Below are 25,800 nucleotides of genomic sequence, written 5' to 3' on the forward strand. Positions count from 1 at the left end.
TATTTGGATTTATTGAGGACAGCACAGACAGTCCAGAGATGAGCTCTACACTAAGCCTTCACTACCATTCCTAGCGTCTTCCTTCCCATGCTGTATTAATAATTATCTCCATTCTTGATCAAGAGAAGGGAATGGCTTCATCAAAGGCATGCAAATAAAGTTTGTCTGGGCCTCTCGGAGCAAAGGAGAAGCTTTAGAGCTGGCTTAGGTGAGCACAGAACCTCTTATTTATCTATTTCAACAAGAAATGAGCAGCACGAACGTTTGTTAGGACAAGAGGGTTTCAACCTTCTCTTGGTCCACCAAGAGCGGGTTCACACAGAGCTCCAGAACTGCAGTGTGTAACAACACACACACTGCAGAGACCAGACAAGTCCAATTCTGTTGCAAAGCAATGGTAGAAACAACAGGATTAACTCCTACTTCTAACATCCAAAGCAGAGAAAAATGGTGTCGTTCTGAGCAACACAAAACTTCACAAACTAATGACGACCCACTAAAGATCCAAACTCAGGTTAACCCTCAGACACGGCTCTCAGCCATCACTTCGCTTCTTACATCGCTCTTCCTCTTTTGCAATCTCTTTCAGTGCTTTGGTCTGCAAAAATCAAGCAATCCCTGTTCTTTTGGCTTTGCCCTTCCAACCATTCTGGCTTTAGTGGGCTGGAATTCCCTCACAAATATGTGCTTCTCTCCAGTTCTATCTCCTACGAATCGGGTTTAAACAGAACAGAGTACATGGCACAGTGCAGTGACTGCAGCGCCAGCTCTCCAATGAATTCTGGCCAAGTCTTCTAGAAAGGAAATTATGAACACGAGGAGTTTAAACACAACCTGCAGAGCTGATGTGATGGATCCCCACATGCACTGCTGCGATGCAAAGTTTTGCCGCATACAACCGTTTGGAAATGTTTCTATCTCTAAACATAAAGGTGGTCATCGGATTCGAGCTTACCTAAGGTTCTGTGCCAAGTCTAGATGCAAGGTTTCCACAGAGCTGAAATAAAAAAAGCACTGATATCAGAAGGAAGCACAAGCAATAAACAAAGCATCCTGCCAGAATTCCTGGTCACATGTTGAACTGTGGTGCAGCCAGTAGGAGCACGGCCTGCACTGCATGTGGGATCACCTCCAGGCAAAGTGGGAACGTGACTTCTCTGCACCTTCTTCTTGGAAGCAGCAGCCATGGTCAGATGGAGAGATACACACACCTCTAAGGAGCACCTGATGATAACGAAGGCAAGATGATGCCTGGAACAAGTCATTGTTAGAGAATCCAAACTTACCTTGGAAAGATGGAAAAGCGATATCAGAACTCTACAAAGCAGCCATGCCTCCATGCTTTCTGAGCAGCAAAATACAAAGCTTTGTGAGAAGGCAAGAACACAGAGAGCCTCTTTGAAATGCTGTGAATCACAGTAGTTCAAAAACGGCATTTTTTATAAGGCCATTAAGTATTATAGTACTAAGAACTAGTTGCTTTTGGAAAAAGCACAGAAGGGATTGGCCTTTGGTGCATGTGCATTACATCACTGCTGTGACAAAAGCAACTATCCACGCTATTGGTAAGAAAGGAACAAAAAAAGTCATCATTAATCTAGGCAAATTCCAGGGAGACAACAATTCAACCCTGCTGTTGTTGTCCATGGGCAGTTCTAAACAGGGCTGCTTCTCAGGTGGGCAGAACAGCTATGCCCATCACTCAGGGTATTTTCTAAGATGCAAAAACAACACATTGCACGAGTTCTGAACTTTGCCCATCAGCAGACATCACCATGCAAACCTGAGCCAAAAATACATTATCTTTAGGAAGACTTCTTAATATAGTGTTTCTTAAATGTTCTTAACTGCCTTCAGCAGCCAGCAGAGGTGATGCTAGGAACTGATACGCTGCAGGGTCTCCTCCTCCCTTCTTGGGAACAGCTTTTCCCAGCCCCTTAATAAAGCCCCCGTGTTATCTCCAGCTTTGTGTCCCTCCCTCTGCACAGCCATGACATGGAGCCCACATACAAACCTATCTACCAATTGCACCTGTAATTTGCTCTGAACAGAAGCTGAGCGCTACTTCCCACCACAGAAGCTGAAAAAGGCTGTCCTGTCCTTGAGTGCTGTGCTGATACAAAAAAGAGATTTTCTTTAGCATGAGCTGGAAACCATTTCTCAACGGGCACCAGTTTGGAGTTGTTTTTTCTCTAAGCAGGGACTTGCTCTTCCTCTTGCAGCCACCTCTGAGATCCTTACGCTCTGAGCAGCTGTTAAGGGGTGACTTTAATTCCGCCCTTTTAATATAAATTACATCAAGGGTAAAAGAGTCCACCAAAAACACTCAAAGAGGGGACTGAAAGATAAACGTACAATACGTGCATCTGAAAACTATTGTTTGTTTTTAAGGCTTTTCACCACGTGGATGGCTGTTCACCCCTCTGAAGAAGGGTAAAGGAATGGCTTCTGACAGGAACTAAAGGTCCAGCATAAGAAGCCCTTGCAAAGTCCACTCCATGGGAAGAGCGTCCAAAGCTGTGATCCTTCTCAAGCCATCAAGAAGTGCAGGCTGGTTATAAAAACACTGACAACAGGAGTGGACAGATGGCTGGAAGGAGTCCCTTGACTATCTTGGTGAGAAAATAGAAGGAGAGTAATGCAAACACATTCTCCTCTGGAGAAAGCTGTTTATCAGAGGGCAAACTGGAAAGCCTTAACGTTACTTCACAGAAACTGCATTCACTTTATCCCTCCAGTTTATGTTTTGCAGCGCCCCCTGGAAAGATAGGAAAGCAAGAAAGGAAGCAGGGCAGCACAACTCCATCAAATCTGAGTGTCCGCCTTCCTCAGTGAAAAGCTCCTTCCAAAAAAATGCAGATCTCTCCCCAGATCGACTTATTACTTTCGAGACACTAGAGATATTCATGGCAGATACTAATATGGCATGCACAGGACCCTTATTTCTGGCAGACAAACACAAATCCCTCATCCCGAATGCTGCGAGGGCTGGCTGTAATGCTCACCTGTCCGGACACAAGGAGACGTAGAGCAGAATGAGAAGCACTGCTCCTACTACGGTTGCCAACAGAGATCTCATCCAGGAGCTAAGCTGGCAGAAGTTGCAGTACTGCACAATGGCGATCAGAATGGCACAGCACATAAACATGGTGTACTGCAACAAAGAGAGAGAGCGCGAGTTAGCTTCGTCTTGCTGACTGCAGCCCTTCTGCACATCAGCACCAGCGTGAGTGGGGGAACGTGCGACATGAAAGACCTCATTTCCTCGTGTGATATGCACGTTAAGCTGTGCCTGTACCGGGAGGCAGCATTTGATGCCAGAGGTCTTCCCTTCAGTGAGCAAGCACACTTTCAGCATGTACAGTTCGTCACCGTTTTCCCTAGATGGAGTTTTGCATTGCCACGTTACACCACTGTGTCAGTGCTCTTCAATAGCTCCAGCTTACCTTTCCAAAAGGCTCAACGCCTCTTCTTATTTCAAAGCAAAAAAAAAAAAAAACAGAAGAAAGAAAGAAAAAGAGGGTAAACAGACACATGAATCTCCTCGCTCACTATTGGGGTCAGATCCCATCTATTTTAAACTGGACACCAAAATTCCACTGCATTGGAAAAGTGGAACGCATTCACCCTCAAATGCTGGCCAGCTGCCTACCCTTACAGCACTTCTTGGAGGGTGTTATCCCCCAGGATCACTCCAAAATCGTCCTGCTGCCCAGCAGAAAGAGCTGTTTTGATTACCTAAGAGAGGTGAGAGCTGGTGCTCAGTGATACCACCACCTGTGCCCATTGGAGAGGACAGCGTTGGGTTATCTGCTCCAAATGCCCTCTCTGAGAATCCTTTCCCCATTTTTCCTGGATGAGTAAAATGCAGAACAGAGCTATTCTCCAAATGTATGAGCTTCCCTGAGATCAGTGCTGCACTGCTCAAAGCTCTCAGGCTGATGTGGTTTTATCAGCAACACCAATGACTATCCAGGCTAACCCAGAGACTCCCAGGCTGCATGGTGGAGCTCTGCTCTGCTGCCTACTGCACCTTATGGCACCAAACGATCCTTCTCTCCCAGTTTACATTTCCTCTACAGCTGAAATGCAGAAAATGCAGATTAGGAAGACTGTCACATAACAAACAAGAGTGAGATTTGGATGCAGACACAGCATTTGGGAAAAAAAACCTTACAGAATTTACCACGTTTAAACCAGAACCATAGGGTGGGTTTTGTTGTTTAATTTAATGACTCAAAAACTGAAGAAAATGAATTTCAGAACCGTCCATAAAAATCTTCAACTTACTTTTTTTCCCCCATTTGAGGTCTCCTAAAGTGGCAGAGCATTGGTTCTCACTCCAAGTGATGCCCCAGCATGAAGCCAGCCTATAGAGGGTCAGTAAGTGCTGTGTTTTACTATGTATGCATGGCTTTGGAAAGTTTTTTTTTTTCATTGCTGTTTTTGTTAATTTTTATTTTGATTATTTTATAGCCAGGGAAGGTATAAAATGCTACGAGTGCAAAAAAAAACTTTGCAAAACCATGTCATAGTAAAAGATGACACTTACCTGACCCTCTATAGATTGATTCCGTTTCCTAGAGCTCCATGATGGATGGAACATCAGTGAGCACAAGATGAGTGGGGACATCTCCTGGAGGGGGAGCCAACAGCCCCACGACTCTGGAGGGCCTGCAAGAGGAAAGAAAGCAATGCTCATTCCCAGCTTAGCAGTGAACAGCACCATCTCACTGCTGCTGCCTGAAGCCTTTAGACTCAGCACCGTGTAGGATGAGGTACTGAGAATGCACCAATAATGTGGTTCTCCCAGCACTGCTTTTACTTGTTTGGAAAGATGATCACAGCCATGAATGGGATGATACAAAAATCAATGCACACAGAAATCAGGGATTTGAAGCCTTTCAGGTCTCGACAGTGTAAGGAAAACATTCTCACTGTTGGTTTGCTGGTGGTGCATCAAAAACCTCGAAAAGTCACGTAGCTTTAAAATAGTTTGCTTTGTTTAAGTAAAGAGAGGTAAAAAAAACTGCAGAATGATTTTACACATGAGGTGTCACAGATCTGCAAGCTCAGTTCTCTGCAACTCCGAGTGCCACAGAATGTATGTGTGCATCACAACATCTGCTCCACACGTTCCCATGGAACGGACAACAACCAGCATCTGTGATGTGTGATGGGAAGGAGGCTCTGGTCGGTGCCTGTGCCAGGGCACTGCAATAGCCACGGCCCTGTGGGTGAGTTCCATGAAGGCTCACTCTGTGCTACCTCAGACAAACTAAGTTCCATCTCAGCTTCTCATCCGTTTTATTCACAAAGTTTCTAAGTGTTGATTTTAGGCTATTCTCAGCCCTTCAGTTAAACTGTTCTCCCCCTCCTCAGTATTTATCTCCTCAACCCCCACTGATGACTGGTTTTACCAAAGGAGAAGCCCAATCCCTGTGACCCCATACCTCTGGTTGGGCCAAATAACCCACTCTCTTTCAGCTCCTTCTGGAAAGGTATTCCTGCCTTCCTTTAACCCTTCCTGCAGCCCCTCACAGTGATCCTTTATGCATCCCAAGAGCGCTCTCCTTTCAGTTTCACCACCTACCTCTGCAGATAACAGAGCCCCACACTAAGTCCGGTCCTACTGCCAGATTCATTAATACACGGGCAAACGTTTTAGGCTCACAAACAGCTCAGACTACAGTAAGACACTCCACCAGCATTCGGATAAGCACAAACACTGCAGAAGTGTTTGCAGTAAGGAGAAAAAAAGGTACGCGTGCATACAGGTATTTTTAGATATTCCTCTCTTCTTCTGTATGAGTTTTCAAGCAATGGACTGTATGTACATAGTAAAATGTGTATGATGAACATACATAAAAGCCCCATCCCTCCAACAGACCCATATGAAACAGATGCGAGGCAAGAGGGAGGCGAAGGAGGAAGGCAAGCAAGCCAACGAGCTTCGTTACATCCAAACTATCAGGTTACGAAGTGGAGCTCTGCAACTTACATGTATGTTTGTTTCAAAATCAGAGGTGAAGTGTGAAAAAACTGCAAGAGCTGGGAGAGACACCAGGATGGCACCGAGGAAATGCCGCGGCAGCCAGCCGGAGATCAGCTCCAGGAGGCGCTTCGTGCAAGCCATCACCTCCTCCAGGAAGAACACCATCCTGGAACACACAGAACCAAGAGCCTGGGTTAATTTCAGTGCATCTCTTCACAGGGCTGATCCACCTGGAGTAACAGAGCTGTGAATTCTTCCCGAGGGCAGCTCCACGGAGAGGCTTCTGGCAACGGGCTGTTTGGTATCATTGCAACAGACAAACAAAGGTAGATGCCCGCATAACACTGCATAAAATTGCATTTCAAACAGTTATTTATCTGCCTTAACAAATCATCATGAAAACACGCTTCTTTTAGCCCAGAAATATCCGCCACTCTCCAAAAGCTGCAACTGCTGTTCCAGGTTTTAATTCTTTTGATGGAGACGCAAACACAGGATGAGGTGCAGCCAGCTGCATGCAGGTGCTGCATCATGGACAGCAGTAATTCCCCCGGGATCACAGAGCATCTCCAGTTGGAAGGGACCCACAAGGACCACGGAGTCCAATGCTGGGCTGCACAGAGGGCCACCCAAACCCTATGGCTGAGAGCAGTGCCCAATGCCCTGTGAGCTCCGACAGCGTGGGGCCGTGTGACCCCCAGCATCATCCTGGAGCTCAAAGAGCTCTTCTCCCATTTGGTACGTTGAGATCTGGGCAATAGACCTAAATTCGAGGAAAAAGAGGAACGTGGGCTGTGGCAGGAGGCTGCTGTAGGACGGGAGCAACCCACCAGGGGGTGCTCACACATTTCTTAGCTCTACTGAATGGAGTTCCCTCGAAGCCAAAACCCGCAGCTCTACTTCATCGCTAAAGAGAATTTCCAAAATGCATTGAAACGGAAAACCTTATAGGAAGCAAAATAAACCCAAAGCCCTGCAGAGTAATTCCTGCATTTTCTCAAGTGCCAAACGCTGCCCTACAGCCTCTCGTGGCTGTGCTCGCTGCGCCTCCAGGCCAGGCTGGCACCGAGTGCTGCCATCCAGCTTCATACCCCACAAACACAGCAGTCCTACAGCAGCCCATGGCTCACAGGGGGCTGGGTGCAAGGCCCTGCACCACGACAAATCCCTGCCCACCAGCAAACCCGAGCGGTTAATCCCAGCATGAGGACACTGCTTTATTTAGGCACTGCGTGCTTGGAAAAGCCAGCACAGGCTGTGGGACAACTCCACGCTCCCCAGTGGTACCGTTTACCTTTTGCATTGATTTTCTTTTTTGCTCCAGGATCAATTGCAGCCTCCACACTCCGGACCTACAAACCTTCACGGGGCAGTGAAGCCCAGGCCTATATCACAGCTGTCCCCTCACGGGAGGGCTGCAGACACGGGGTGGCCATGGTGCCCATGGTGGGATGGTGTGTGCAGCTCACCGTGCTGAGATGCTGCAGTGCTGGGCACGGCTACACCAACTGCAGTCCAAATCAGTAACTTGGACATGAATGATTAATGGCTAACGGAGAACACTACTGGCATTTCTGTGCTTACTGGCACTTGAGAATCAATTCCCGTATTTCAAATCCAAAGCTTATGGGACAGCAGTAATTTGGTGGGGTATTAAATACCGAAATCCCAGCTGGTAGAAATAAAGGTGAACAGAACGCATCTCCTGCCTGCGCATCGATACTCCATGCATGTCATATTGCTAACAGAACCCCTTCGTTCAACTCCAGCTGCACAAAGTGATTTTTGCTCTTGGTCATGAGGAATTTAGGAGGAGCCAGTGGGCCACAGGGCTCAGCAGCTTCGGGCGTTACTGCAGAAGAACGGGCAAAGGGCAGTGTGACTTCATCAGGCAGCAGCAGGTTTCCATCCTCCTGTTTGGACCGGGCCTGCTTCTTTTTTCACCTGGAAGATTTGGTTTGCCCTCTGCAAAGGCAGGTCAGGACGGATGAATGAGGTCACCAGGTGCCCCACCTCCCACTCTATTGAACAAGGCAGAAAGAACTCTTGTGGCACCCAGAGATCCTCAAAGGGTGCTGTCAAAAGCAATGCACATTCTATCAATATATAACAAGTTTCACTTGAGAACAAGGGCTGGATGCCAAAGGGGTCCGGCTAACAAAAATCCTGTCTTTCTACCTAAAACAGTGGGCAGATCCCTTTTACCCTCTATTCCTGCGATGCACTCCTAAGAAAACCCAAGTGAGATCTCACATACTGTCATGCGTTCAACGACATTTCCCAAGATGTTTATATAAAATACCCAGACTTGAAGACCCCCTGCACTCTAACTGCACTCACACAAGGCCAAGCAGTCATATTCCAAGGGAGCAGAAGGACGTTCTTTGCACTACGTCAGCAGAACCGGAGGTGACACACTCCACACGCTTCCAAATTAAGCACCACTTTTTGCACGTGGCCTTGAACAATTAGCACGAGTGCTGCTCTGGAATTAACAGTGGGATCCTCACCTGTAGGTACTCCAATCATTTATTAGCAGGCACTTCAGAGAAATCAAAACATCCTCCTCTTGCAAGCCTTGCTCCGTGAGGCCTTCTGCCCTCACCCTGCTGGCTCTTCCTCGTCTCTCATGGCACAGTCAGACTCGAGCCCTCAGCCACCAGAGCTGTGGTGTGTGCTCCCTGGGCCAAGCACTGGATGCAATTAAAGCCAGACTGATTTAAAGGCAGGGGTGTTGTGCATCATGATAATGAAAACACAATGAGAAACTCGGGCAAGAATTTTTGGGGCCCAAAATAATCCCTTTTCCTGAAATTCTGGGATTCAGCCCAGCATTGTAGGCTGATCTCCTCCCTTAAGATAGCTCTGTGGCATTCTGTGATTGCCATTTGGGATGACATTTCTGCACAGGAAGCTCTGCACTGTTTCTGTGTATAACAGGCAGTCAGAGCGAGCAGCCCTCACTTTGAAGAGGGGAAAAAAAGATGATATTCCTCTTTCTGCTTAAAGGGAGGGATATGGAACAAGGGCACAATGGTGTGTCCGTCCTCTTGATGCCAGCAGGCCCCACACTTCAGCAGCACAGAGCTGCCCGTGAACCCCCTGCTGTGGATACGCAACGCAGTGCACAGTTTAATACATTCTGAATGTAATGCAGCCAGCCTTTAAGGCACAGTTGTGTTTTGAAAGCAAAGAAAGGGAAGTGGAAGGTTGCTACACCTGTGCAGGAGTGTGTGTGTGCCTTGGGCTGGGCAGACACCAACACAAATTCAACACAAAACCAGACAGTCCAAAACCCCACGCAAATACCAGTTCCTACAAAACACAATTCTGGTTAGAACTGAAAACCTACCAGAAAGCTTACGTGCTTTTCATCTGCAAAAAGAGGCTCTCATTCGGTGTAAAGTAGAAGGCTATTGTCTAGAAAGTACTCTGGGTGGGATCTCCCCAGGTCGGAGATGATCCTTTTCTGCACCTCAGAGATTCACTACCTTAGATAGATACCGTGATCAGCTGTGAGTACAAATTACATCTCGCTGAAGGATGGTGGTGATGTGGACCTGTGGTAGCAAACTGCTGAGAAACGTAGCTGCACAGTAAAAAGAGTCTTCTTCAAGCTCGGGTGAAATAAGAAAATGTAAATGCAAAGATAATAACACGAAGCATTGGAAAAGTAAGTTGAAAAATGCCAAGGTGGAGTGTTCTAATATGGTACCTGCAAAGTGGATGAACACCAGATCCCTCCAAACATACCTGAGAGCAGAAGCAAGCTCTCCTGCAAAGCAGTGGTTGAGCTGCTCTGAGCTGCACAAACTGCAGGGTTCCATCCATGGCCCTGATCCCAAACGAGCTGCTCACCGCTGCCCTTCTGCTCCTCGTCCTGTGCCAATGGAGGGGCTGCCTGCGCACAACACCCTACTCCAGATTTGCACCACTGCAGCTGCTCCACAAACTCAGCAACTACAACACAGTTCAAGCCATAACAGCAAAAAAAACACCTGCTAGGAAACACTAACTCTCCAAAATACTGCAATACTGCCACAGTTGGTAAGTGATGCCCCTTTACTCCAAAATTCCAGCTTTGCTTGCACATCTTTGTAGGTATATTCCAATTACAAGCTCGATTCGGTGACTGAAGTAGAAATGACTTTTAGCTTGACCCTGGTTGGACTGGAAGCTGCAGTGCATTGCTTCTACTGAAACAACAGGAGAACTGCTTCTAACTTGTAATTATACAAGGATTTACATTCACACACGCCTGCTGGATTTGCAGAAGTGCAAGTGAAGGGACACGTTTCCACACATCACCCATGTAACACGCTCACACGTGCTTCACCTGACTGAGATGACGAGGGACAGCACCTCCAGCAGGATGGCGATGACGAACACCACGACAGCAGCAGGGGGAGGAGGGGATGCCACCATGCCATGCTTCAGGAAACACGTGACGGAGAGGATGAGGAAGACTGTGGTGGAGAGGAACACGTCCAGGAGGGAGCTGAAGGTAGCGCTGGCAAACGTCTTCACGGGTGCGTTCCTCATCACCTGTTGATGACAATGAGTACAGCCTCTGTTACTGAACTCAACTGGACCACAAACAGCAGCTGACACGAGCGGAGCAACGCGGAGCACTTTGCCACTTCATTAAGCCACTGTAAGTACTGTGTTCAAAGCAGGGAAAAGGAACAGAAGGGGTGGTTTGACAACAGTGAGGTCCCTGAGAAGAAGCCTGGTTGGTGGCACAGCCCCTGGGTGCTGTGCAATTACTTTCATAAAGACCACATAAAAAAAAAAATCACCAATCCTACACAAAGAAACATAACCCAGTGTTACCAGCAGAGCAAGCTGGAAGATTTCGTAGGGTGTTTTCATTTAAAGTAAGAATAGATTTTACAATAATAAGAAGAAATATAATCCTCTGAGTTCCAATGGGCCTTTAAGCAAACCCACTAAAGAGCCCTCAGCAGAACCAGCTCCTCACTGAGCTCCCATCCCCCTCTCAGACAGAATTCAAAGCAGCAACCAGGACGCTGTGTAATCTGCACTGATTTGAGGACAGGACAGCACGTTCTGCTCTTCCCCGACCCCTGGCCACGCAGCCAGCCCACCCCATGCTGGCCCCAGCACCCATACAGCTATGGTGTGTGCTGGTGCAGCTGAAATCCAGGCCATGAGCTCCCCATTCCCAGCTCACTCCAACCTCACAGTGCCTAAACAGCCCTTCAGTACAAACCTTTCACCCACAAAGCCACACAAACCGAACTCAAGGAGCGAGCACTGCATCCAACAGTGACAGCACTGAGGGTGCCCAACCTGCATTACAGAGCACCTGACTTTCCAGCCAAGAGGCTGAGCAAGGCCTCCCCACTCGGGAGCGATGGCAGAGCGACCACACAGCCAGCAGCACGGAATGAGAGCTACTCTCACTGCTGTTGGAGCTGCTCTCAGCAGTGCTGCTCTGCAAAGAGCTACGCCAGCAGCTGTGCTGACAGCCATCCCGCCCCCCCAGAAGAGGACCCTTTTGTTTCCTCCCGGACCACCGTTGTGCCTTAACAACAACTTGTTTGCCCCAGTGATGCGGAGCTGCTTCGCAAAGTGAAGATGCCCGTTTTCAGATAGGTTTGCATAATCATCCTCAAATTAACAGCTTATCACCAACAAAACGCACAGACCTCATTCCTGCTCCATCCTCTATGAATTTCCTGCACACCCACATTCATAGGCCAATCTGCACTGACAAGCACTGCTTCTCTTTCCAGCCTCCCAGTTGGAAAGATTTGGGTTTGTTGTTTTCTGTACAGACTGTACAAACCGGGCTGGCAAACAGGGGTATAAACACTGTATAAATACAGATCTATGAAAAGAGCAAAAAAAAACACCCTTTGAGCAGTCTTGATTTGCTCTCGTTGCACTCGGTTCATCATAGGAAAAAAAAGCCCCCAAGAGCAAAACAAAACAGATCAATACTTTATGCAGGTCAGTAAAATGAGCTGGCTCACAGCACCACAGCCATTAGGAGGCACAGGGAGCAGGAGGACCAGGAAGGGAGGAGCAACTCTAACTTCTCAGCTGCTTGTGGAAACTCAGCCTGAGTTAGTGCTGATGTCCAGTGTTGCTACATGCAAACGTGCAGCATCCTGTTAGCTCCTCCCAAGGGGGCAGCAGTCCCCGCTGCCATGGAATGCCTGCAGAAATAGTAGCTCCCAAAGGGGTAAAGGACATTTTTTCATTCGCTGCAAAATCCTGAAGAAGGCACCGAGTTCCTTCCCGTTTATGCAATGCTCTTTTCAATTACAGAGCTTCAAACTGCCTCCTTCTGAGCACTGCACGCTTACAGAACTTATGATATCGAGTCCAGGCATGGTTTGGGTACCATGGATACAACCACAGTATCATTCCCCTGGAGGCTGTGGCACGACCAAGGATCAAATTCAAAGCTACCATTCTCTGAGCTGGGATACTTAATGAGAAGGCAAGTAGTCCTCTGCTTTCATCTCCCACGGTCCTCTGGCCTGCCTAAAGCATTAACACATTAACTTGAAAACGGAGAAAAGGCAAATGAGGTGCTGAGCGTATCCTGGTGGGCTCTGAGATCGTATATCCACTTCAAATAGTGGACTACACTCAGGGTATGGCACAGGACAGGTAAACTGAGACTGTTCTCAGAGGCAACAATATCGAGCAGCGCATCGCATTTGACATCCCATGACACTTGTCATCAGCTGCAGTGAAACGTGTCAGAAACAGTTACAGACACGGCTCGGATGGATCGCAGCAGAAAAGCAATGCCAGGAGGAACGCACCTCTTCCTGATAGCTCGTCCTGTAGGCCATCTCCAGATCCTGATCCAAGAAGTTCAGGCTCAGCTTGCTGATAGGTGGTTTAAAGAAGTAGTCCTTCATGAGGCTAGAGAGAAAACAGACAGTGTCAGCACCACCGTATTCAGCTGCAGAGTTCCATGGTTCTGCTTGCAGGGACACAGGCACAGCCCTGCAGCTCTCCTTTGCTCTCAGCCACGGCCCCCCCTTATCCACACTGTTCCTCAGACGGACGAGATAGGAACATGGCAGAGCTGACTTCTATGTTTTCAGGAAGCCACTACTGAGTTCTTCTAGAAACTTAACAGCCTGACTGCAGATAGCTGTAATATAAGCTAGAGGATGGTAAAGGTTAATTGCTGCCACAGACGAGCAGCCCTAGGAGACGCGTGGCTGCGGGTTATTTATGTCGTAGGTGCAATTCTATCAGTCAGAGCAAGCCAAGGATGATAAAGGTGACAGAGTGTTAGAAAAAAAACACGGCCTGTTTCAGAAAACAGCACTGCCTTGTTATTCCACAGGCACCACAATAACGCGGCAACTCAGCTGGGAGCGTTCACCAAACCGTCCAGGCTGCAGAACAATGCAGCCCGAGGTGATGGATGGCTTACATTTACTTCTGCCTCAGAAATGTGAAATTGCCTATTGGTACTGAGAATTACTGCAATGAGCAGAAGAGAAGCAGGAGGCAGCACCGCCAGGGCTGGGCGCTCCTTCCCCTTGTCTTCCAGCGCCACGTGCAACAAGAACATAAAAGAGCCCTCAAACATTGAAAACATCTTCCTGCCTCTTGTACCACAGTTATCTTTTATAATGCACAGTAGCATGCAGATTGCAAGGACTGAATGAGGGTTATTCTTTTTTTTACAGCTGTTGTAGTAAAGCCAAAGTCAAAGCTCAAACTCTGCACTGTTTGCCAGATATATATAATCGACTTCCAAGGAAAGGCAAATCAGTAACTTCTACGAGAAGGATTCTGTTGTAAGGCAGCAATGCAAAAACGCCACTCCAACTGCAGCTTTATCACTATTCCTATTTAATACTTCCATTACTATTATTAAAGGTCACTGGAACTGTGCTGAGATATCAGCTGCAAGGCAAAAGGTGGGCATGGCAGGAGAGCAGCAGCCCCATGCACTGCTGGAGCACAACGAATGCCAGCAGCACCCAGCTCCTGTCTGCACTGAGGAGCACACAGGCTCCCATCCCAGCTCAGCCTCAGGATGTGTTTACCTCTTCCCAGCTGTGCAGGAAGCCTGCATGATTAATTTATACAACTCATCACCATATCTGGGTTAGACATCTTCTGTTAACGCCATGCACGATTTCCATTGCAGATCAGCACACCTGCACTGTGCAACAAGGCACGGAGTGCTCCCAGTGTGAGCAGAAGCTCCCGTGTGCTGCTGGGTGCTCTGCAGTGATGCAACAGCAAAGCAGCAAATCCATGCACTGATGGCTGTGAATGGCATCAACCTTCATGACAGGTGACCAAGTTTGGATGTCACCACCTTCCCCGACAAAACACCCATTTCCCATTCGAGCATCCTCACTGGGACTGGATCTGAGACCAACCCTGTTACATTCTACAGTAGGGGATCAAGAATGCTTTTTCAACGACTCATTACATATAACAACATCAAGAAATGTTCAAAAGGGCTGATTTAAAACGGTAGACTTAAACCATTTGGAATAGACCTAATTAATCCGGAGCTTATTTTTGGAAAGTTATGTTTACATGAACTGAACTCAGCAGAGAAGTTTCCCTGGCAACAAGAAATGGCCCACTTAATATGGTAATGATGATATATAATTGGGAAAAAAAAATGAAAAAAAGGCTTTGACTGATGCCAAACCACGGCCCTACTGCTTCCTTTTGCCAAATGAGAAGGAAGTGCCCATTTTGTTGGTGGAGGAGGAAAGCTGCAGGAACACAAGGGCTGGAGGTGGGTGCCTTCGGCAGTCCAATGGCATTAACCTGCCTCTGTAGCTTAAAACTGGCTGCATGCTGGTTACTTTTTAAACAAAAATCCAATTTGTTCTTCCCGATTTCTGCAAACATTCCGACTTTCACAATCGGTCTGTCTCCTAAAGTATCAGCTAGGCACCTATTCTCGACCATTAACGACAGAGCACACACATGAAAAGAAGCCCGAGTTCTCACTGAAGCTGCCCCCAGGAGAAAGGGAATGTGAAAAACAAACTAGAAGAGACTGGGGAGGGAGTGGAGTCCCCATCTCTCATTCCTCTCCACTTTGGTCATGTTTTCAATGAAGACAACACTGTCGCTGCTCCAAACAGTACAGATGAGCATACAGCTTCAAGGATATTTAGATAAAGTGTCCCTCATCCGAGTGGAAGCAAGCAAAGCAAAAATAAGGACAGTCATAAATAACAACAAACCTACGCTATCGGTTCAGCTGATCCCGTCAAATCACTGCCACAATAAGGGAGATGCAGTCGTGTGCTTACAAAAGGACACAGCACTGGATTTTGGGGAAGGTATTTTCCTCTGCCCAAAGGAGGAGTGGAGAGAGGCTGACTTCATAAAATGCTGGAGGTCCAGGAGAATTCACTCCTAACAGCTCTGCCTCCAAGTGTGACTTCCAGGCATCAGTCAGCCACACAGCACTGCCAGATGTTGTTCCCTTGCTATGCAGAAATGCGAGCTCTGTGCTTCAGACTGTATGTCCCACTTTTAATCACAGATGAAGGTACGCCCTATGTGTATTGGGAAGAACTCTTTATATTGAGTTCAACTTCAGGACAAGTCATTGACAGATGACTTTTCGTTTCCAAAGACTCAAAGGAAGAATGCCTATTCACCATGGAAGAAGAATGATGAAACATGTTATATGTTATGTTAACGACTACTGACACAAGACAAAAAGCACACAAATACTGGTTATGTATCTGGGACCTCATTCATGTCTTCTCTCCTTCAGACACTTTCACAGCGTGCAGCATTTTCCTTACCTGTCCTCTTTAATCACATCCACAAAGTGGGCATCTGTCTTTTCTCTGATGTTCTTGAACCTCAAAGGGAGGAGAGCCGACTGATCCAGACTCACTCCCCCCCATCTTCCTTTCTCTTGCAACATTTCATAAAGCGAGGTTTGACTGTTGCTCAGCTTTTCCTCCTGCGGAGGACTCAAAAGTCCATTCTGAGTCTTTGGGCTGTGTCCTCCTGGAGCCTGCATGACAGAAAGCAAAACAGACATAGGGAACATGAATGGTCGAAAAAACAGACAGGATAAATTGAACGGAGCTGAAGTCAAAAGGAGCTTTCCCCTCAGCACATGGAATGGTTACCTGGTCATGCCAAAGACCTCCCTCCACCTGCCTTGGAATCACTCAGGTCTGCCAGAAGGGCATGTCTATTTAGGTCTTGTCCTTTTGCTTTCTATGTCCCTCTTCCCGAGGCACCAGAAAACAAAGCACATATCCACACACGCAATGGAGACCAACCACAAGCCCAAACTTCATTCACTCATCTTCAGGTCAAGACTCTCCTCCAAGTCATCTCCTCCTTCAATACCCATGTGAATCGTGCTCTCTGTCCCCAGGCCACGAGACAATCCCTCTGCTGCCCCTTCTGCTCACTGCCACAGCCCCGCTGCTCTCCCAGGAGCAGGACCAGCCCTATGTGAACAGCCTCTTCGTGCAGCTCGTTATCCTGCAAAAAACTACCCTGCCAAAGCCACATCTTCACTGAGGTAGAGCTCTTTTACTGTTGCATTGATAATATAGCTTTGAGTTTTGACACCAGCTTGCAATACTGCTTAAATGCGCAGTATTATCAAGCCTGCTTTCATTCCTTTCAGAATAGAAATGAGTTTCAGCCAAAAAACGTTTTTTTTTTTTTTATTTCATGGAACTTGCAGTTCCTTCCTTTACATTTTGTAATGCACTGAAGCAGATCCAGGAAATTAGACAACTACACATGGCTGGGCTGCTGTTAGTCAGGATCATTTTATAACTTCCAAAAGCAAACATGTACCAAACTTAGCACATCTCCACGCTCATCTCCCCTCTCCACGTCTCATCATTTCCCACGTATCATCCATCCCCATCCCCAAACCCACTCCTGACAGAAGTTTCTTCGCTGCTGCCCGCACTGCAGGCAGCACAGCTCCTCCAGAAGACTATTCTTGGATGTCCCTCGGTGACCATAAATATCACATCACCCCATCACGCACTGAAATATGTTCGAGAGTTGAGAAATATCTGGTTTATGGCCATGCAAAATTAATTGAAGCTCTCTGTGGTATAAATCACACAAGGGACACCAACATGGGCAGGTAGAGCTGAATGCGTGCTGGCAACTGCTAATATATGACTTCCCATCTTTTGGCAGGAAGATGTTACGACAGAAAACCATTCTTCTAACATAAGCATTTCTGGTATCCACTTTTCTAGTTGAACAAACACAACAAAAGCACATTTCGTGCATGTTAAAAACCTTCATGCCTCACTTCTCTCATAAATAATAACCAGTGAAGATACCAGACAGCAGCAGCAGAACATCTCCATGAGCAGAGAAGAGTGAGAAGTGCTGCTTTGATTGAAAAGCAGTAAGAGAGGGAATACCATTTTCTGTCTGAGCAGCTCAAAGAAAAGCTATGTGTGCCGTTTGCTTCCCTGCCTGATCTTTGAGCTCCTCTGAAGGGTGCAGCAAAAATGTCTCCTCTTTCACAGAAGGTCAGCGTGGACTTCTCTTGGCCTTTTCTCTTCAGCTCTTTGGCAAAGGCTCAAATCCCTAAGAAAATTCTTCCTTCGGTCAGCTCAAGGTTTTCCTGCGCTGTCTCCACTCTGTTAATCATAACAGGAGGGGATTAGAGTTTGAAACTGCTTGTGTGTAAGAAGAAAATCCCTACTTAATAAGTGCTGCTCGCTCCAGCGTTGCTGTGGTTCCTGATGGCAACAGGCTGTCAGCTGTGCTGAGCACAGAGATGTGGTGCACCACGGGATCACCTCCTCTTCTGAAGAGACGTGGGGCTTCAAAGGACACTGGGACCCATCCATGCTCGAGGCCAGGTTGGATGAGGTTCTGGGCAACCTGATTGAGTGTCTCATTCAGTCGCGCTGCACAGCAGTCTGAGGCAGGGGGGCTGGGACTAGATGGTCTTTGAGGTACCTTTCAACCCAAGCCATTCTGTGACTCTATGAAGGCCTGAGAAGTTGGTTAACATCATTTCTGGAGATGAGAGAACCAGAGGGGATGTGAGTGCTGAGGGCCAGGCACAGCAACGCGGGGAGGGGGGAGAACAGAGATGAGCAGAGGGGGCTGATGGCTCTTCTTCCTAACAGAGCTGAGACTGCAGAGATCTGTAAATCCACTGCCGCAGCAACACTGTGCATGTGGCTGCTCCTTAGGCTTTTGTTTGAATGGGCATCCCAGACTTACTGGATAGCCACAGAGCCGCTCCAGGTTTGGACTAGCAGTACACAACCTGCAAACACAGGAGGGACACAAGGTTGGTCTCCAGTAGCTTGTTTCCTCCAGCGAAACCACTGGCATTTATTCAGTGCTGCACAGACTCTTCCAAGGAAGGTTTGATGACTCAGTCATTAACATACTTGAGGCTAACGGAGCTGCAGTAGAAAGAAACTTCAGAGAATAATTCAGGTGGAGACAACGTATGACACATCAGGTGGTTGGTAGCAGAGGACAATCTGTTAGCAGTCAGCTCCTGCAGACCCTGGGCACGAGGGCAGCAGCAGCCAGGGAAGCAGCATCTCACGCTCACCATCTCAGCAGCCTGGGAAGGTCTCCCACAGCCTTTTTGCCTTGAAGATGTCGTGCTGACCAGAGCCCTGTCCCTTCTGACCACTCTGCTCCATCTCCCTCAGAGCTGCAGGGATTATTTTTTTTTCCTTAAGCTGTTCCTTAGGAACCCCAGCAGAGAACACGGCCTACTGTGCTACATACCCTTTACATAAACACTGGCAAGTTTTCCATTAGCACTATACACAAACGGAGTTTTACAGACAGACAGGAAGAAAAACAACCAGATATCAATCTCTGAGCATGTTTATAAAGTGAATCTCCCCAACGAGGGAAAGCATTAAACTCATCTCAAAGCCTAACAGAGAGCTGATGAGCATTGCCATCAGCCTGCATTTAGGCAGCAGCTCCATTTTGTAGGATAGAGCAGGAAGACTACGAAGGCCAGGAACGAGCCAACAAGCAGGCAGTGTCTGGTACTGTAGAGGGAGTGGGTGGCTTCAGTAAGAATATCTAAGCAACAAGCACAGAAAACAATCTTGGCAGCAGCATGGTGAATGCGTAAGATGCTGGATTTGTCAGGAATAAAGGATGCGAACGGAGTTAGGTACTGTGAACTTCTGTTGTGTGCATGAACAGGAATGACTCTCTCAGAGCTACGACACAGGGGACACTGGCAAGACACTGGTGGGGACATGTGGCTAGGTGACACAGAGATGACCAGTGTAAGCAGCAGGGAGTGGTAGAGTTCTTTGTGCCTCTTTCCCTGGCTACCCTCAGCATAGCTTAGAGTCCCAATTTTAGGTCCTTTAGGGTCCCCCTTTAATGGGGAGGAGCCCAACTAAAGTTGGGAACGCAACTGCTCAAAACTGGTTCTGCTGCTGAAGAGCTTGACTAAAGGAACAGCGGTGCAAAAAGGAGGCAGCTAACTGAAGCAGAGAAGTGAGGGGAAAAAGAAGGGAAGCGATAAATACTTGAATTACCTTCGTACTGTTTTTATGCTCATCCTGACAACCATTTTGGATAGCTCCTTCGTCTATGCTGACATCGCAGGGGGGAACAAGGGTGGTACTACATGAAGGGCAAGGCTGCAAGGAGACAAAAAGAATTTAGCTGGGAACATTCTGGTGTCCTCGTCATGTTATGCAATTTATAACGTGGCCCACCTGTATGCTTGCTGCATGGTTAAAAGACAAACAAAGCAGAAGAAAGGGAAACGGGGAACAGAATTTTAAGGGACCAGAATCCACCACTTCAAAAACAAATGACAGATTTTTTTTGTTCAGTAAAGCCAAACCTGATCCAGGAAGGCTTTACTGCTGGAAACCTGGAATCACTGCTTAATGGAGAAGGACCACCCCAACAAGAACAGAATACCCTTCAGTGACCAAAGTGCAATTAGCTCATCTAAGAAGTGCCTGCAAATGGATCTGAATGATACTATGACCAGCCAAGGGGAGACTTAGCACAAAATGCAGCACATTCAAGCAAAGAACACCACGGTACACTATAAATGGCAAAGAGAAATGGAAAGCAACACAACTGAAATGAATAAAGGACGACACATTCTCACATAGCTCTGCAACACAGGGGAGTGCAGCTCTGGCTGTGGAATGCTGTTGAAGCCAAACGCTGCCCAAACACACAGGAAACGAGGAAAGCAAAATCATCAGGGCTTGTAACTTGCAGGTTACACACTTTGGAAGCCATCTAAAATGTCACAGTTTGGCTTTTAAAACAACCTATCCCACTGGATTAAAGTGTGATGACCTTTAGAGGAATTAAGCCCACACCTTATCTTGCAAAGTCCTTCACACTTGCCTGCCATGCTTGCCACATGCAGGCAGGGCACTGCATGACAGGGACACTCCATCTGATCCCTGGCAACAATTCCTACGTTCTTGAGAAGGTTCCTTGTTAGCAGGCTTGCCTCAGGTCTACCAACGGATGCAGATCCATCAGTCCCAATTCTGGCACGCTGCACTGCATGGTGGGTTACCCACAGAACCTTCCTGATATCAAACTTCCAACTTGAGTGTTTTCCACCATCTTCCCTCTCCGAGGGGCTGCTTCAAGGCTCTGCAGCACACCTTGCTCCCGCCCCAAAGCCTCCACAGCTCCTCCCTTTGGGTTTGCTCCCCTTTGCACAGCACGGTGTGTTTGTCCTTTCAGAATTTAATGCTCACCCAGAGCCCCTTTTCCTGCCTCGTTTCACACCACAATTTCCAAAAAGATACACAAATGTTCACTTTCAAGGCTGGCATGGCTCAGCACAGCACATCCATCATCTCAGCCATGCCTCTCATGGGCTCACAGGAGCCACCTGAGCCCCCCGAGCAGCCAGCCCTGCTCCCCCCAGGGGCACAGCCCAGCACTCTGCAGTCACCTACCAGCTTCCTCACCTGGCAATGGATGGATGAGCAGCCTTCATTCAGTGCTGAGCTGGTACAGCCTGAGCAAGTAACAGTGCACGTAGGGAGAGGAAGTTGGTTCCTAAATGGCTCCGTTTAAAAACCACTGAATGTTGTGAATTCCTTGAGGATTCTGTGGAAAGTGATCCCCATTTGATGCTGGCATAAAGCAGCAGGACCTGTTTGTGTGCTTCGCTCCTGGGGTTGCACCAAAAGACAGCAATCTCAAAAAAGAAGCTTGATCTTTTGCAAAGAGGCTACCTGACTTATGCCACGCGTCCAAGTCAACACCATTAGCTTCATTCTCTGCTGCAGACGCTGACACAAGCTTGGTGTGGATGTGGCCCAGTCACAGTGAATAATTCAGCAATGCACCTTCAGCAAACACCAAGACAAGCAAATGCACCTTCTGTTTTCACACTGACAGCCTGCGATCCCCGGTCGCGATTCATGTATATCGTATCATGTATGGGATTTCATGATATATGATAGGGAAAATAAACTGATATCAAAGTGGTAAAAAGCACCATACTTGATTAAGCAAGTTATGGTGTCTTCATGCAAAAATCAGCTGCTAATAAAGACTTCCATTTCCAGCATCTTCCCTCGCTGTTATAATTATGTACCCACTGCGTGCCCCAGAACTCTCCTTTCACTGATATCCGTACTGCCATGAGATTTGCAATCAGGTTAAATGCAGACACAGTGGAGGAGAGGAAGAAATACAATTCCTGCCATGGATCAATGACTGTTGCATTCTCCTTCCTGACCTTCCTTAGCAGATCCTGTCCAACAGAACACCCGTTCCAGTCTAAAACGTGAAAGTCATCCTTCTCATCCAATATGGCCACTTACTCCCTTTGAAACAGAAATATTTCAGCTTGCCTGTGATTTTGCCCCTCCTCCTAAGTCTCTTTTGCAGAGTTGGAGTCATCTCCTCCCACACTGACACTGTTTACAGCTTTGTATTTAAAACAGTTGGCATGTAAGTCATGATTCTTTTGCAAATTATCATGAATCTTCTGCAAATCCTCCCTCCAGACCCCACCAGAAGGCTGCAGGCTTCAAAGGAAAAACACTGCAAGAAAGAAACCCACTCCTTTTCAAAAGCTGTGTGTGAGCTGGAATTAAATGGCACAGTTGTTCTTTGTGGATTTAACACGTTCTCATATATAAATATATATATATTGTACATACCATATATAATGAATAATAATGATATATTATTATTATCACCACTCATGTGGTTGCTTCATCACTATGCTACCACGTTCTGATGCGTTTTGTGGCATGTGTTATAGGGATGCTCAAAGTTAAAGCAAATTTCAGTTCATTCAGAATTGATGCCAGCAATGCCCTTCGGGAAAGCAGGCCCACTGCTTTCGAGGCTGTCTGGCCACCTGTGAAATCACTGCAACACCTCCAGAGCTCATGGTGATGAACAAAACTGCATGCCTACAAGCATGCATTGGCTGCAATAGGAGCACAATGGTGCACAGGGTATCTGAGAAGGCTGAAACTGAGCTGGCACTTGTCCTAGGTGCTCTACTGAAGCAATTTTCCCTCTTGAGCAGCCAATTTGAGCCTCTCCTTCACTTATCTGGATCGCCATGTTTGCACTTTTGCAGTGCAGAAGACCAGCATCAGCACTCAAACAGCAATTAACACCCAGGCAGGGCATCCCAGACCAGGACAAGGCAGAGAGGTGACAAGCAGCAATCAAAGCATGAGCCAGCAGCACGTCCCAGCACGGCACGCTGCTGGAACAGCAATGTCTGTTACCTGTCCTTCTGCAGACTAAGTCCTCCCTGTTTTAGAAAGCACAAACCAGAGGGCACTCTGATTCTTAACACCAGATTACGCCTTGGACTTGGGTCATCTGAACAAGGACCACGAGTTAATACATAACAAACCCTAGCAGGTCCCAGCTGCAGGCAGCTCATTACTGAACCTTGCTGCAGTTTCACTGCCCTCTGCTCGAAGCTTGCTTTGCTGTCTGGTGTTAACAAGACACACTTGTTTTCTCACCAACAGCACTTCCAGTCTTACTGCTGCATTTAATCTCTCCTCTTTCTCTCATGCTTCATGGATGGGCATCTCAGCAACACGCACTTGGGGCTGTCCCATTTCCTTCTGCTCCAGAAGCAGATGAGCTCCTACCTGCTATTGCTGCATGGGACCTCTGCACAGCCATGCACCTCACAGCACAGAGACTTACCTGTATGGACCAACTCTGAATGCTCCACGATGCATTTTCCTGCCTTTTTCACTCGTAGCTTTCAGGAGACAGCTGGCAAGCTGTTGCCTGAAGGATGTAAATGTGCCACCCCCATTCTTACATGGGAGTAGAAGTAGAAAGGTATTGCCAACAACCTGGGACCAGTCAAACCACATACAGCCCATACTTTGGCTAGACACAAAGATAGCCACAGCTGTCTTCTGTATCTATATAGTCCTGGTCTGCTCTGTCAGGAGCTCGCTTAGCTTTGGACCATACCTTTGGACCAGCCTTCCAGCTTGTCACACTCGTGATCAAGTGTTCTTACTCCAGAATTAAACTCAAGCACAGTCCACGCTTTCCTGACCCAGGTGGAGCTGCAAGAAAGTCACCTGCCACCAGCTCTGTCAGCTGAACAGCAAACCTGTGTTGGTGAGGTCTTCCCAGGACTGTCCATACCCTAATGGCTAGGGGCAGTGACCTGCAGACAGCCTGGCGTTAGTGCCCCACTCAGCAACCCAGCACAGAGAACAGGCACCTGCTGTTTGGGAAGATTGAGAGTAACAGCAAAGCTTTGGAGCAATACACCTTGTTTCACAGATTTCCTTGTCAAGAGTTCTCGTGAGAGGTGAGAACATAACAAAACGTCGTCATTTCCTTAAGCTGCATCCATACAATCACTGCCCTCCATCCTTTATATAGCTTTCTAGAGCAAGCAGATACAACAGCCTACCAGAACATGCTCTCCTATAACACAAACAGTCGTTATCTTTCAGTGGCTATGTCAGCTGCAGGCTCATATGGAAAGGCTCCTGAGTTCGCAGCACACCTTATAAAGGAAAGGCAGAAGCAGAGCACAGCAAATAGAACATCACAAACGTTGTAGCTATAGGAGCTGCATCCAGCATAGCCTCTTTTCCCCATAGTACCAAGACCACTGAAGAAGCAGCACTGACCTCTCAGTCCTAGAATATAAACATTAAGGAAATCGTGCATCTGAAAACACTTCAGAGACACCCACCTTATTTTCAAGGCTGCTTGTCAATTGCCTAAACATCTCACTTTACATTTTTTTTCCTGAAGCTAGATTTTGTACACGTACGTGCATATATATACATATATATACACGTGTATATAAATAAAGCAAGCAACTCAGAAGCAAACTGGGGAGGTTTCCCCATCCACACCTCTCTCAGGGCGCAGTCTGAGCTCTCTGAAGCAAGCACTCACCTTTGGCTTTTCCACGTGTTTGAGAGCCTTCGTGGAGTCAGCGGCGTTCTCGGCCGAGGGAGCTGCCTGCATCCTGGCTCCATCCCCAGCCTCCAAGCTGGGAAGCAAGGCTTGCGAACAGCTGCAGTGGGGCTCCTTCACCTTCTGACCAGAGATCAGATAGGTCTTCAGTCCTAGAAAAAAGATATAAACGGTGAGAACGGAGGGAAGACAAAAATAACACGACTTTGGACTTGTCAGATAGGAAATAGAGTAGCCAGCAGAGCACGATGGAGGCTCGGGAACAGCACAAAAGGAGTACCAGGGAACACACCGGGTACACAGACGCACTGTGCCAAGCAGTGGCAACCAGGATTGCCCAACATCTGCTGCCCCAGATCCCACAGACTGGGACCCGCAGCAGCAGCCATGCCCCACACGTGCTTGCTTTACTCCATTTGCACTCAGACACTCTGGAAAAAAGACCTTAGGCTTCAGGCATTGGCTTCCAAGCTGTAATTTGAGCTGAGACGTTAACTCTTTACTTTTAGAAAGGGTTTTGCAGCCTTTTTTCCAGCGAGGCCTGGACTGACATTGCACTCCTGCAAAGCAGTGTGTGCTCCCCCCTCGCGCTCTCCATTTCTCGCCGAGATGTGGCAAAGCTCCCTTCGTGCTTGGAAAAGGAAATGGCGTTTCAGCGCTACAAATTCTGACGGGTTTGCATAGAGCAGACTTCACATTTCTAAAGAACAAACTCAATCTCTCACGCCCACACACACGCCCTGCAACTGTTGCATGAGCTGAAGCATAATTGGAAGCCAGATCCCTTATTAAAGGCCAGACCGGTAAATACCGTGCTGTACCAGGCTGGTCTGCACCAAAAGCCTGCTCAAAACACGAGCATCTGAGTCTGGTTCAGAATACTCCTTGTTTTCTTTCCCCTGTCTAGGCATAAAAACTAAGAGGCTGCTAATCACATCTCCTCCTGCACTGAAACAGGTCAGTTTTGTTGCCATCATATGGGAAATCTCCCACTAGGTTGGGATACAGGCTGATATATGGCAGTGCCCCTGGGCTGGGGCACAGGCTGATATATGGCACTGCCTCTGAGTTGGGGCACAGGCTGATATATGGCACTGTCTCAGGGTTGAGGTACAGGCTGATATATGGCACTGCCCCTGGGCTGGGGTACAGGCTGATATATGGCAGTGCCCCCCAGGCGGTGTCCCATGCCACCCCAAAGCTGAATGCTCATTACCCATCATTGGAAGCTCCATTGACACCACGGTTGCTGGCTCTGCACTGGGCTCAGCAAACCATCCCCACACACTGCCCATTATGGGATGTCTGTCCCCGCTCCCATTCACACACAAGGCTCTCATGACAACTAACCACATTCAGCTGCCTCCTTCCACAGGAAG

The 25,800-nt window shown here is 47.6% G+C and overlaps 1 protein-coding gene across 2 annotated transcripts in view; it reads right to left on the minus strand.

Moving 5' to 3' along the window:
* Window positions 1–25,800, minus strand: part of ADCY9 (adenylate cyclase 9) — a 59,210-nt gene that overhangs the window by 4,722 nt on the left and 28,688 nt on the right. The window contains exons 2-9 of one of the 2 annotated variants that reach the window (NM_204630.3): window positions 24,401–24,573; window positions 19,525–19,629; window positions 15,790–16,007; window positions 12,799–12,901; window positions 10,332–10,540; window positions 6,002–6,161; window positions 3,006–3,154; window positions 956–997 (exon numbers count right to left, since the gene is read on the minus strand). In NM_204630.3, coding sequence (NP_989961.2) covers window positions 956–997; window positions 3,006–3,154; window positions 6,002–6,161; window positions 10,332–10,540; window positions 12,799–12,901; window positions 15,790–16,007; window positions 19,525–19,629; window positions 24,401–24,573 — 1,159 coding nt within the window. The remainder of the gene's footprint in view (window positions 1–955; window positions 998–3,005; window positions 3,155–6,001; window positions 6,162–10,331; window positions 10,541–12,798; window positions 12,902–15,789; window positions 16,008–19,524; window positions 19,630–24,400; window positions 24,574–25,800) is intronic. The other variant, XM_015294128.4, reaches the window with a different exon arrangement.

Source organism: Gallus gallus, chromosome 14 (assembly GCF_016699485.2).
Source record: "Gallus gallus isolate bGalGal1 chromosome 14, bGalGal1.mat.broiler.GRCg7b, whole genome shotgun sequence".
NCBI lineage: Eukaryota > Metazoa > Chordata > Aves > Galliformes > Phasianidae > Gallus > Gallus gallus.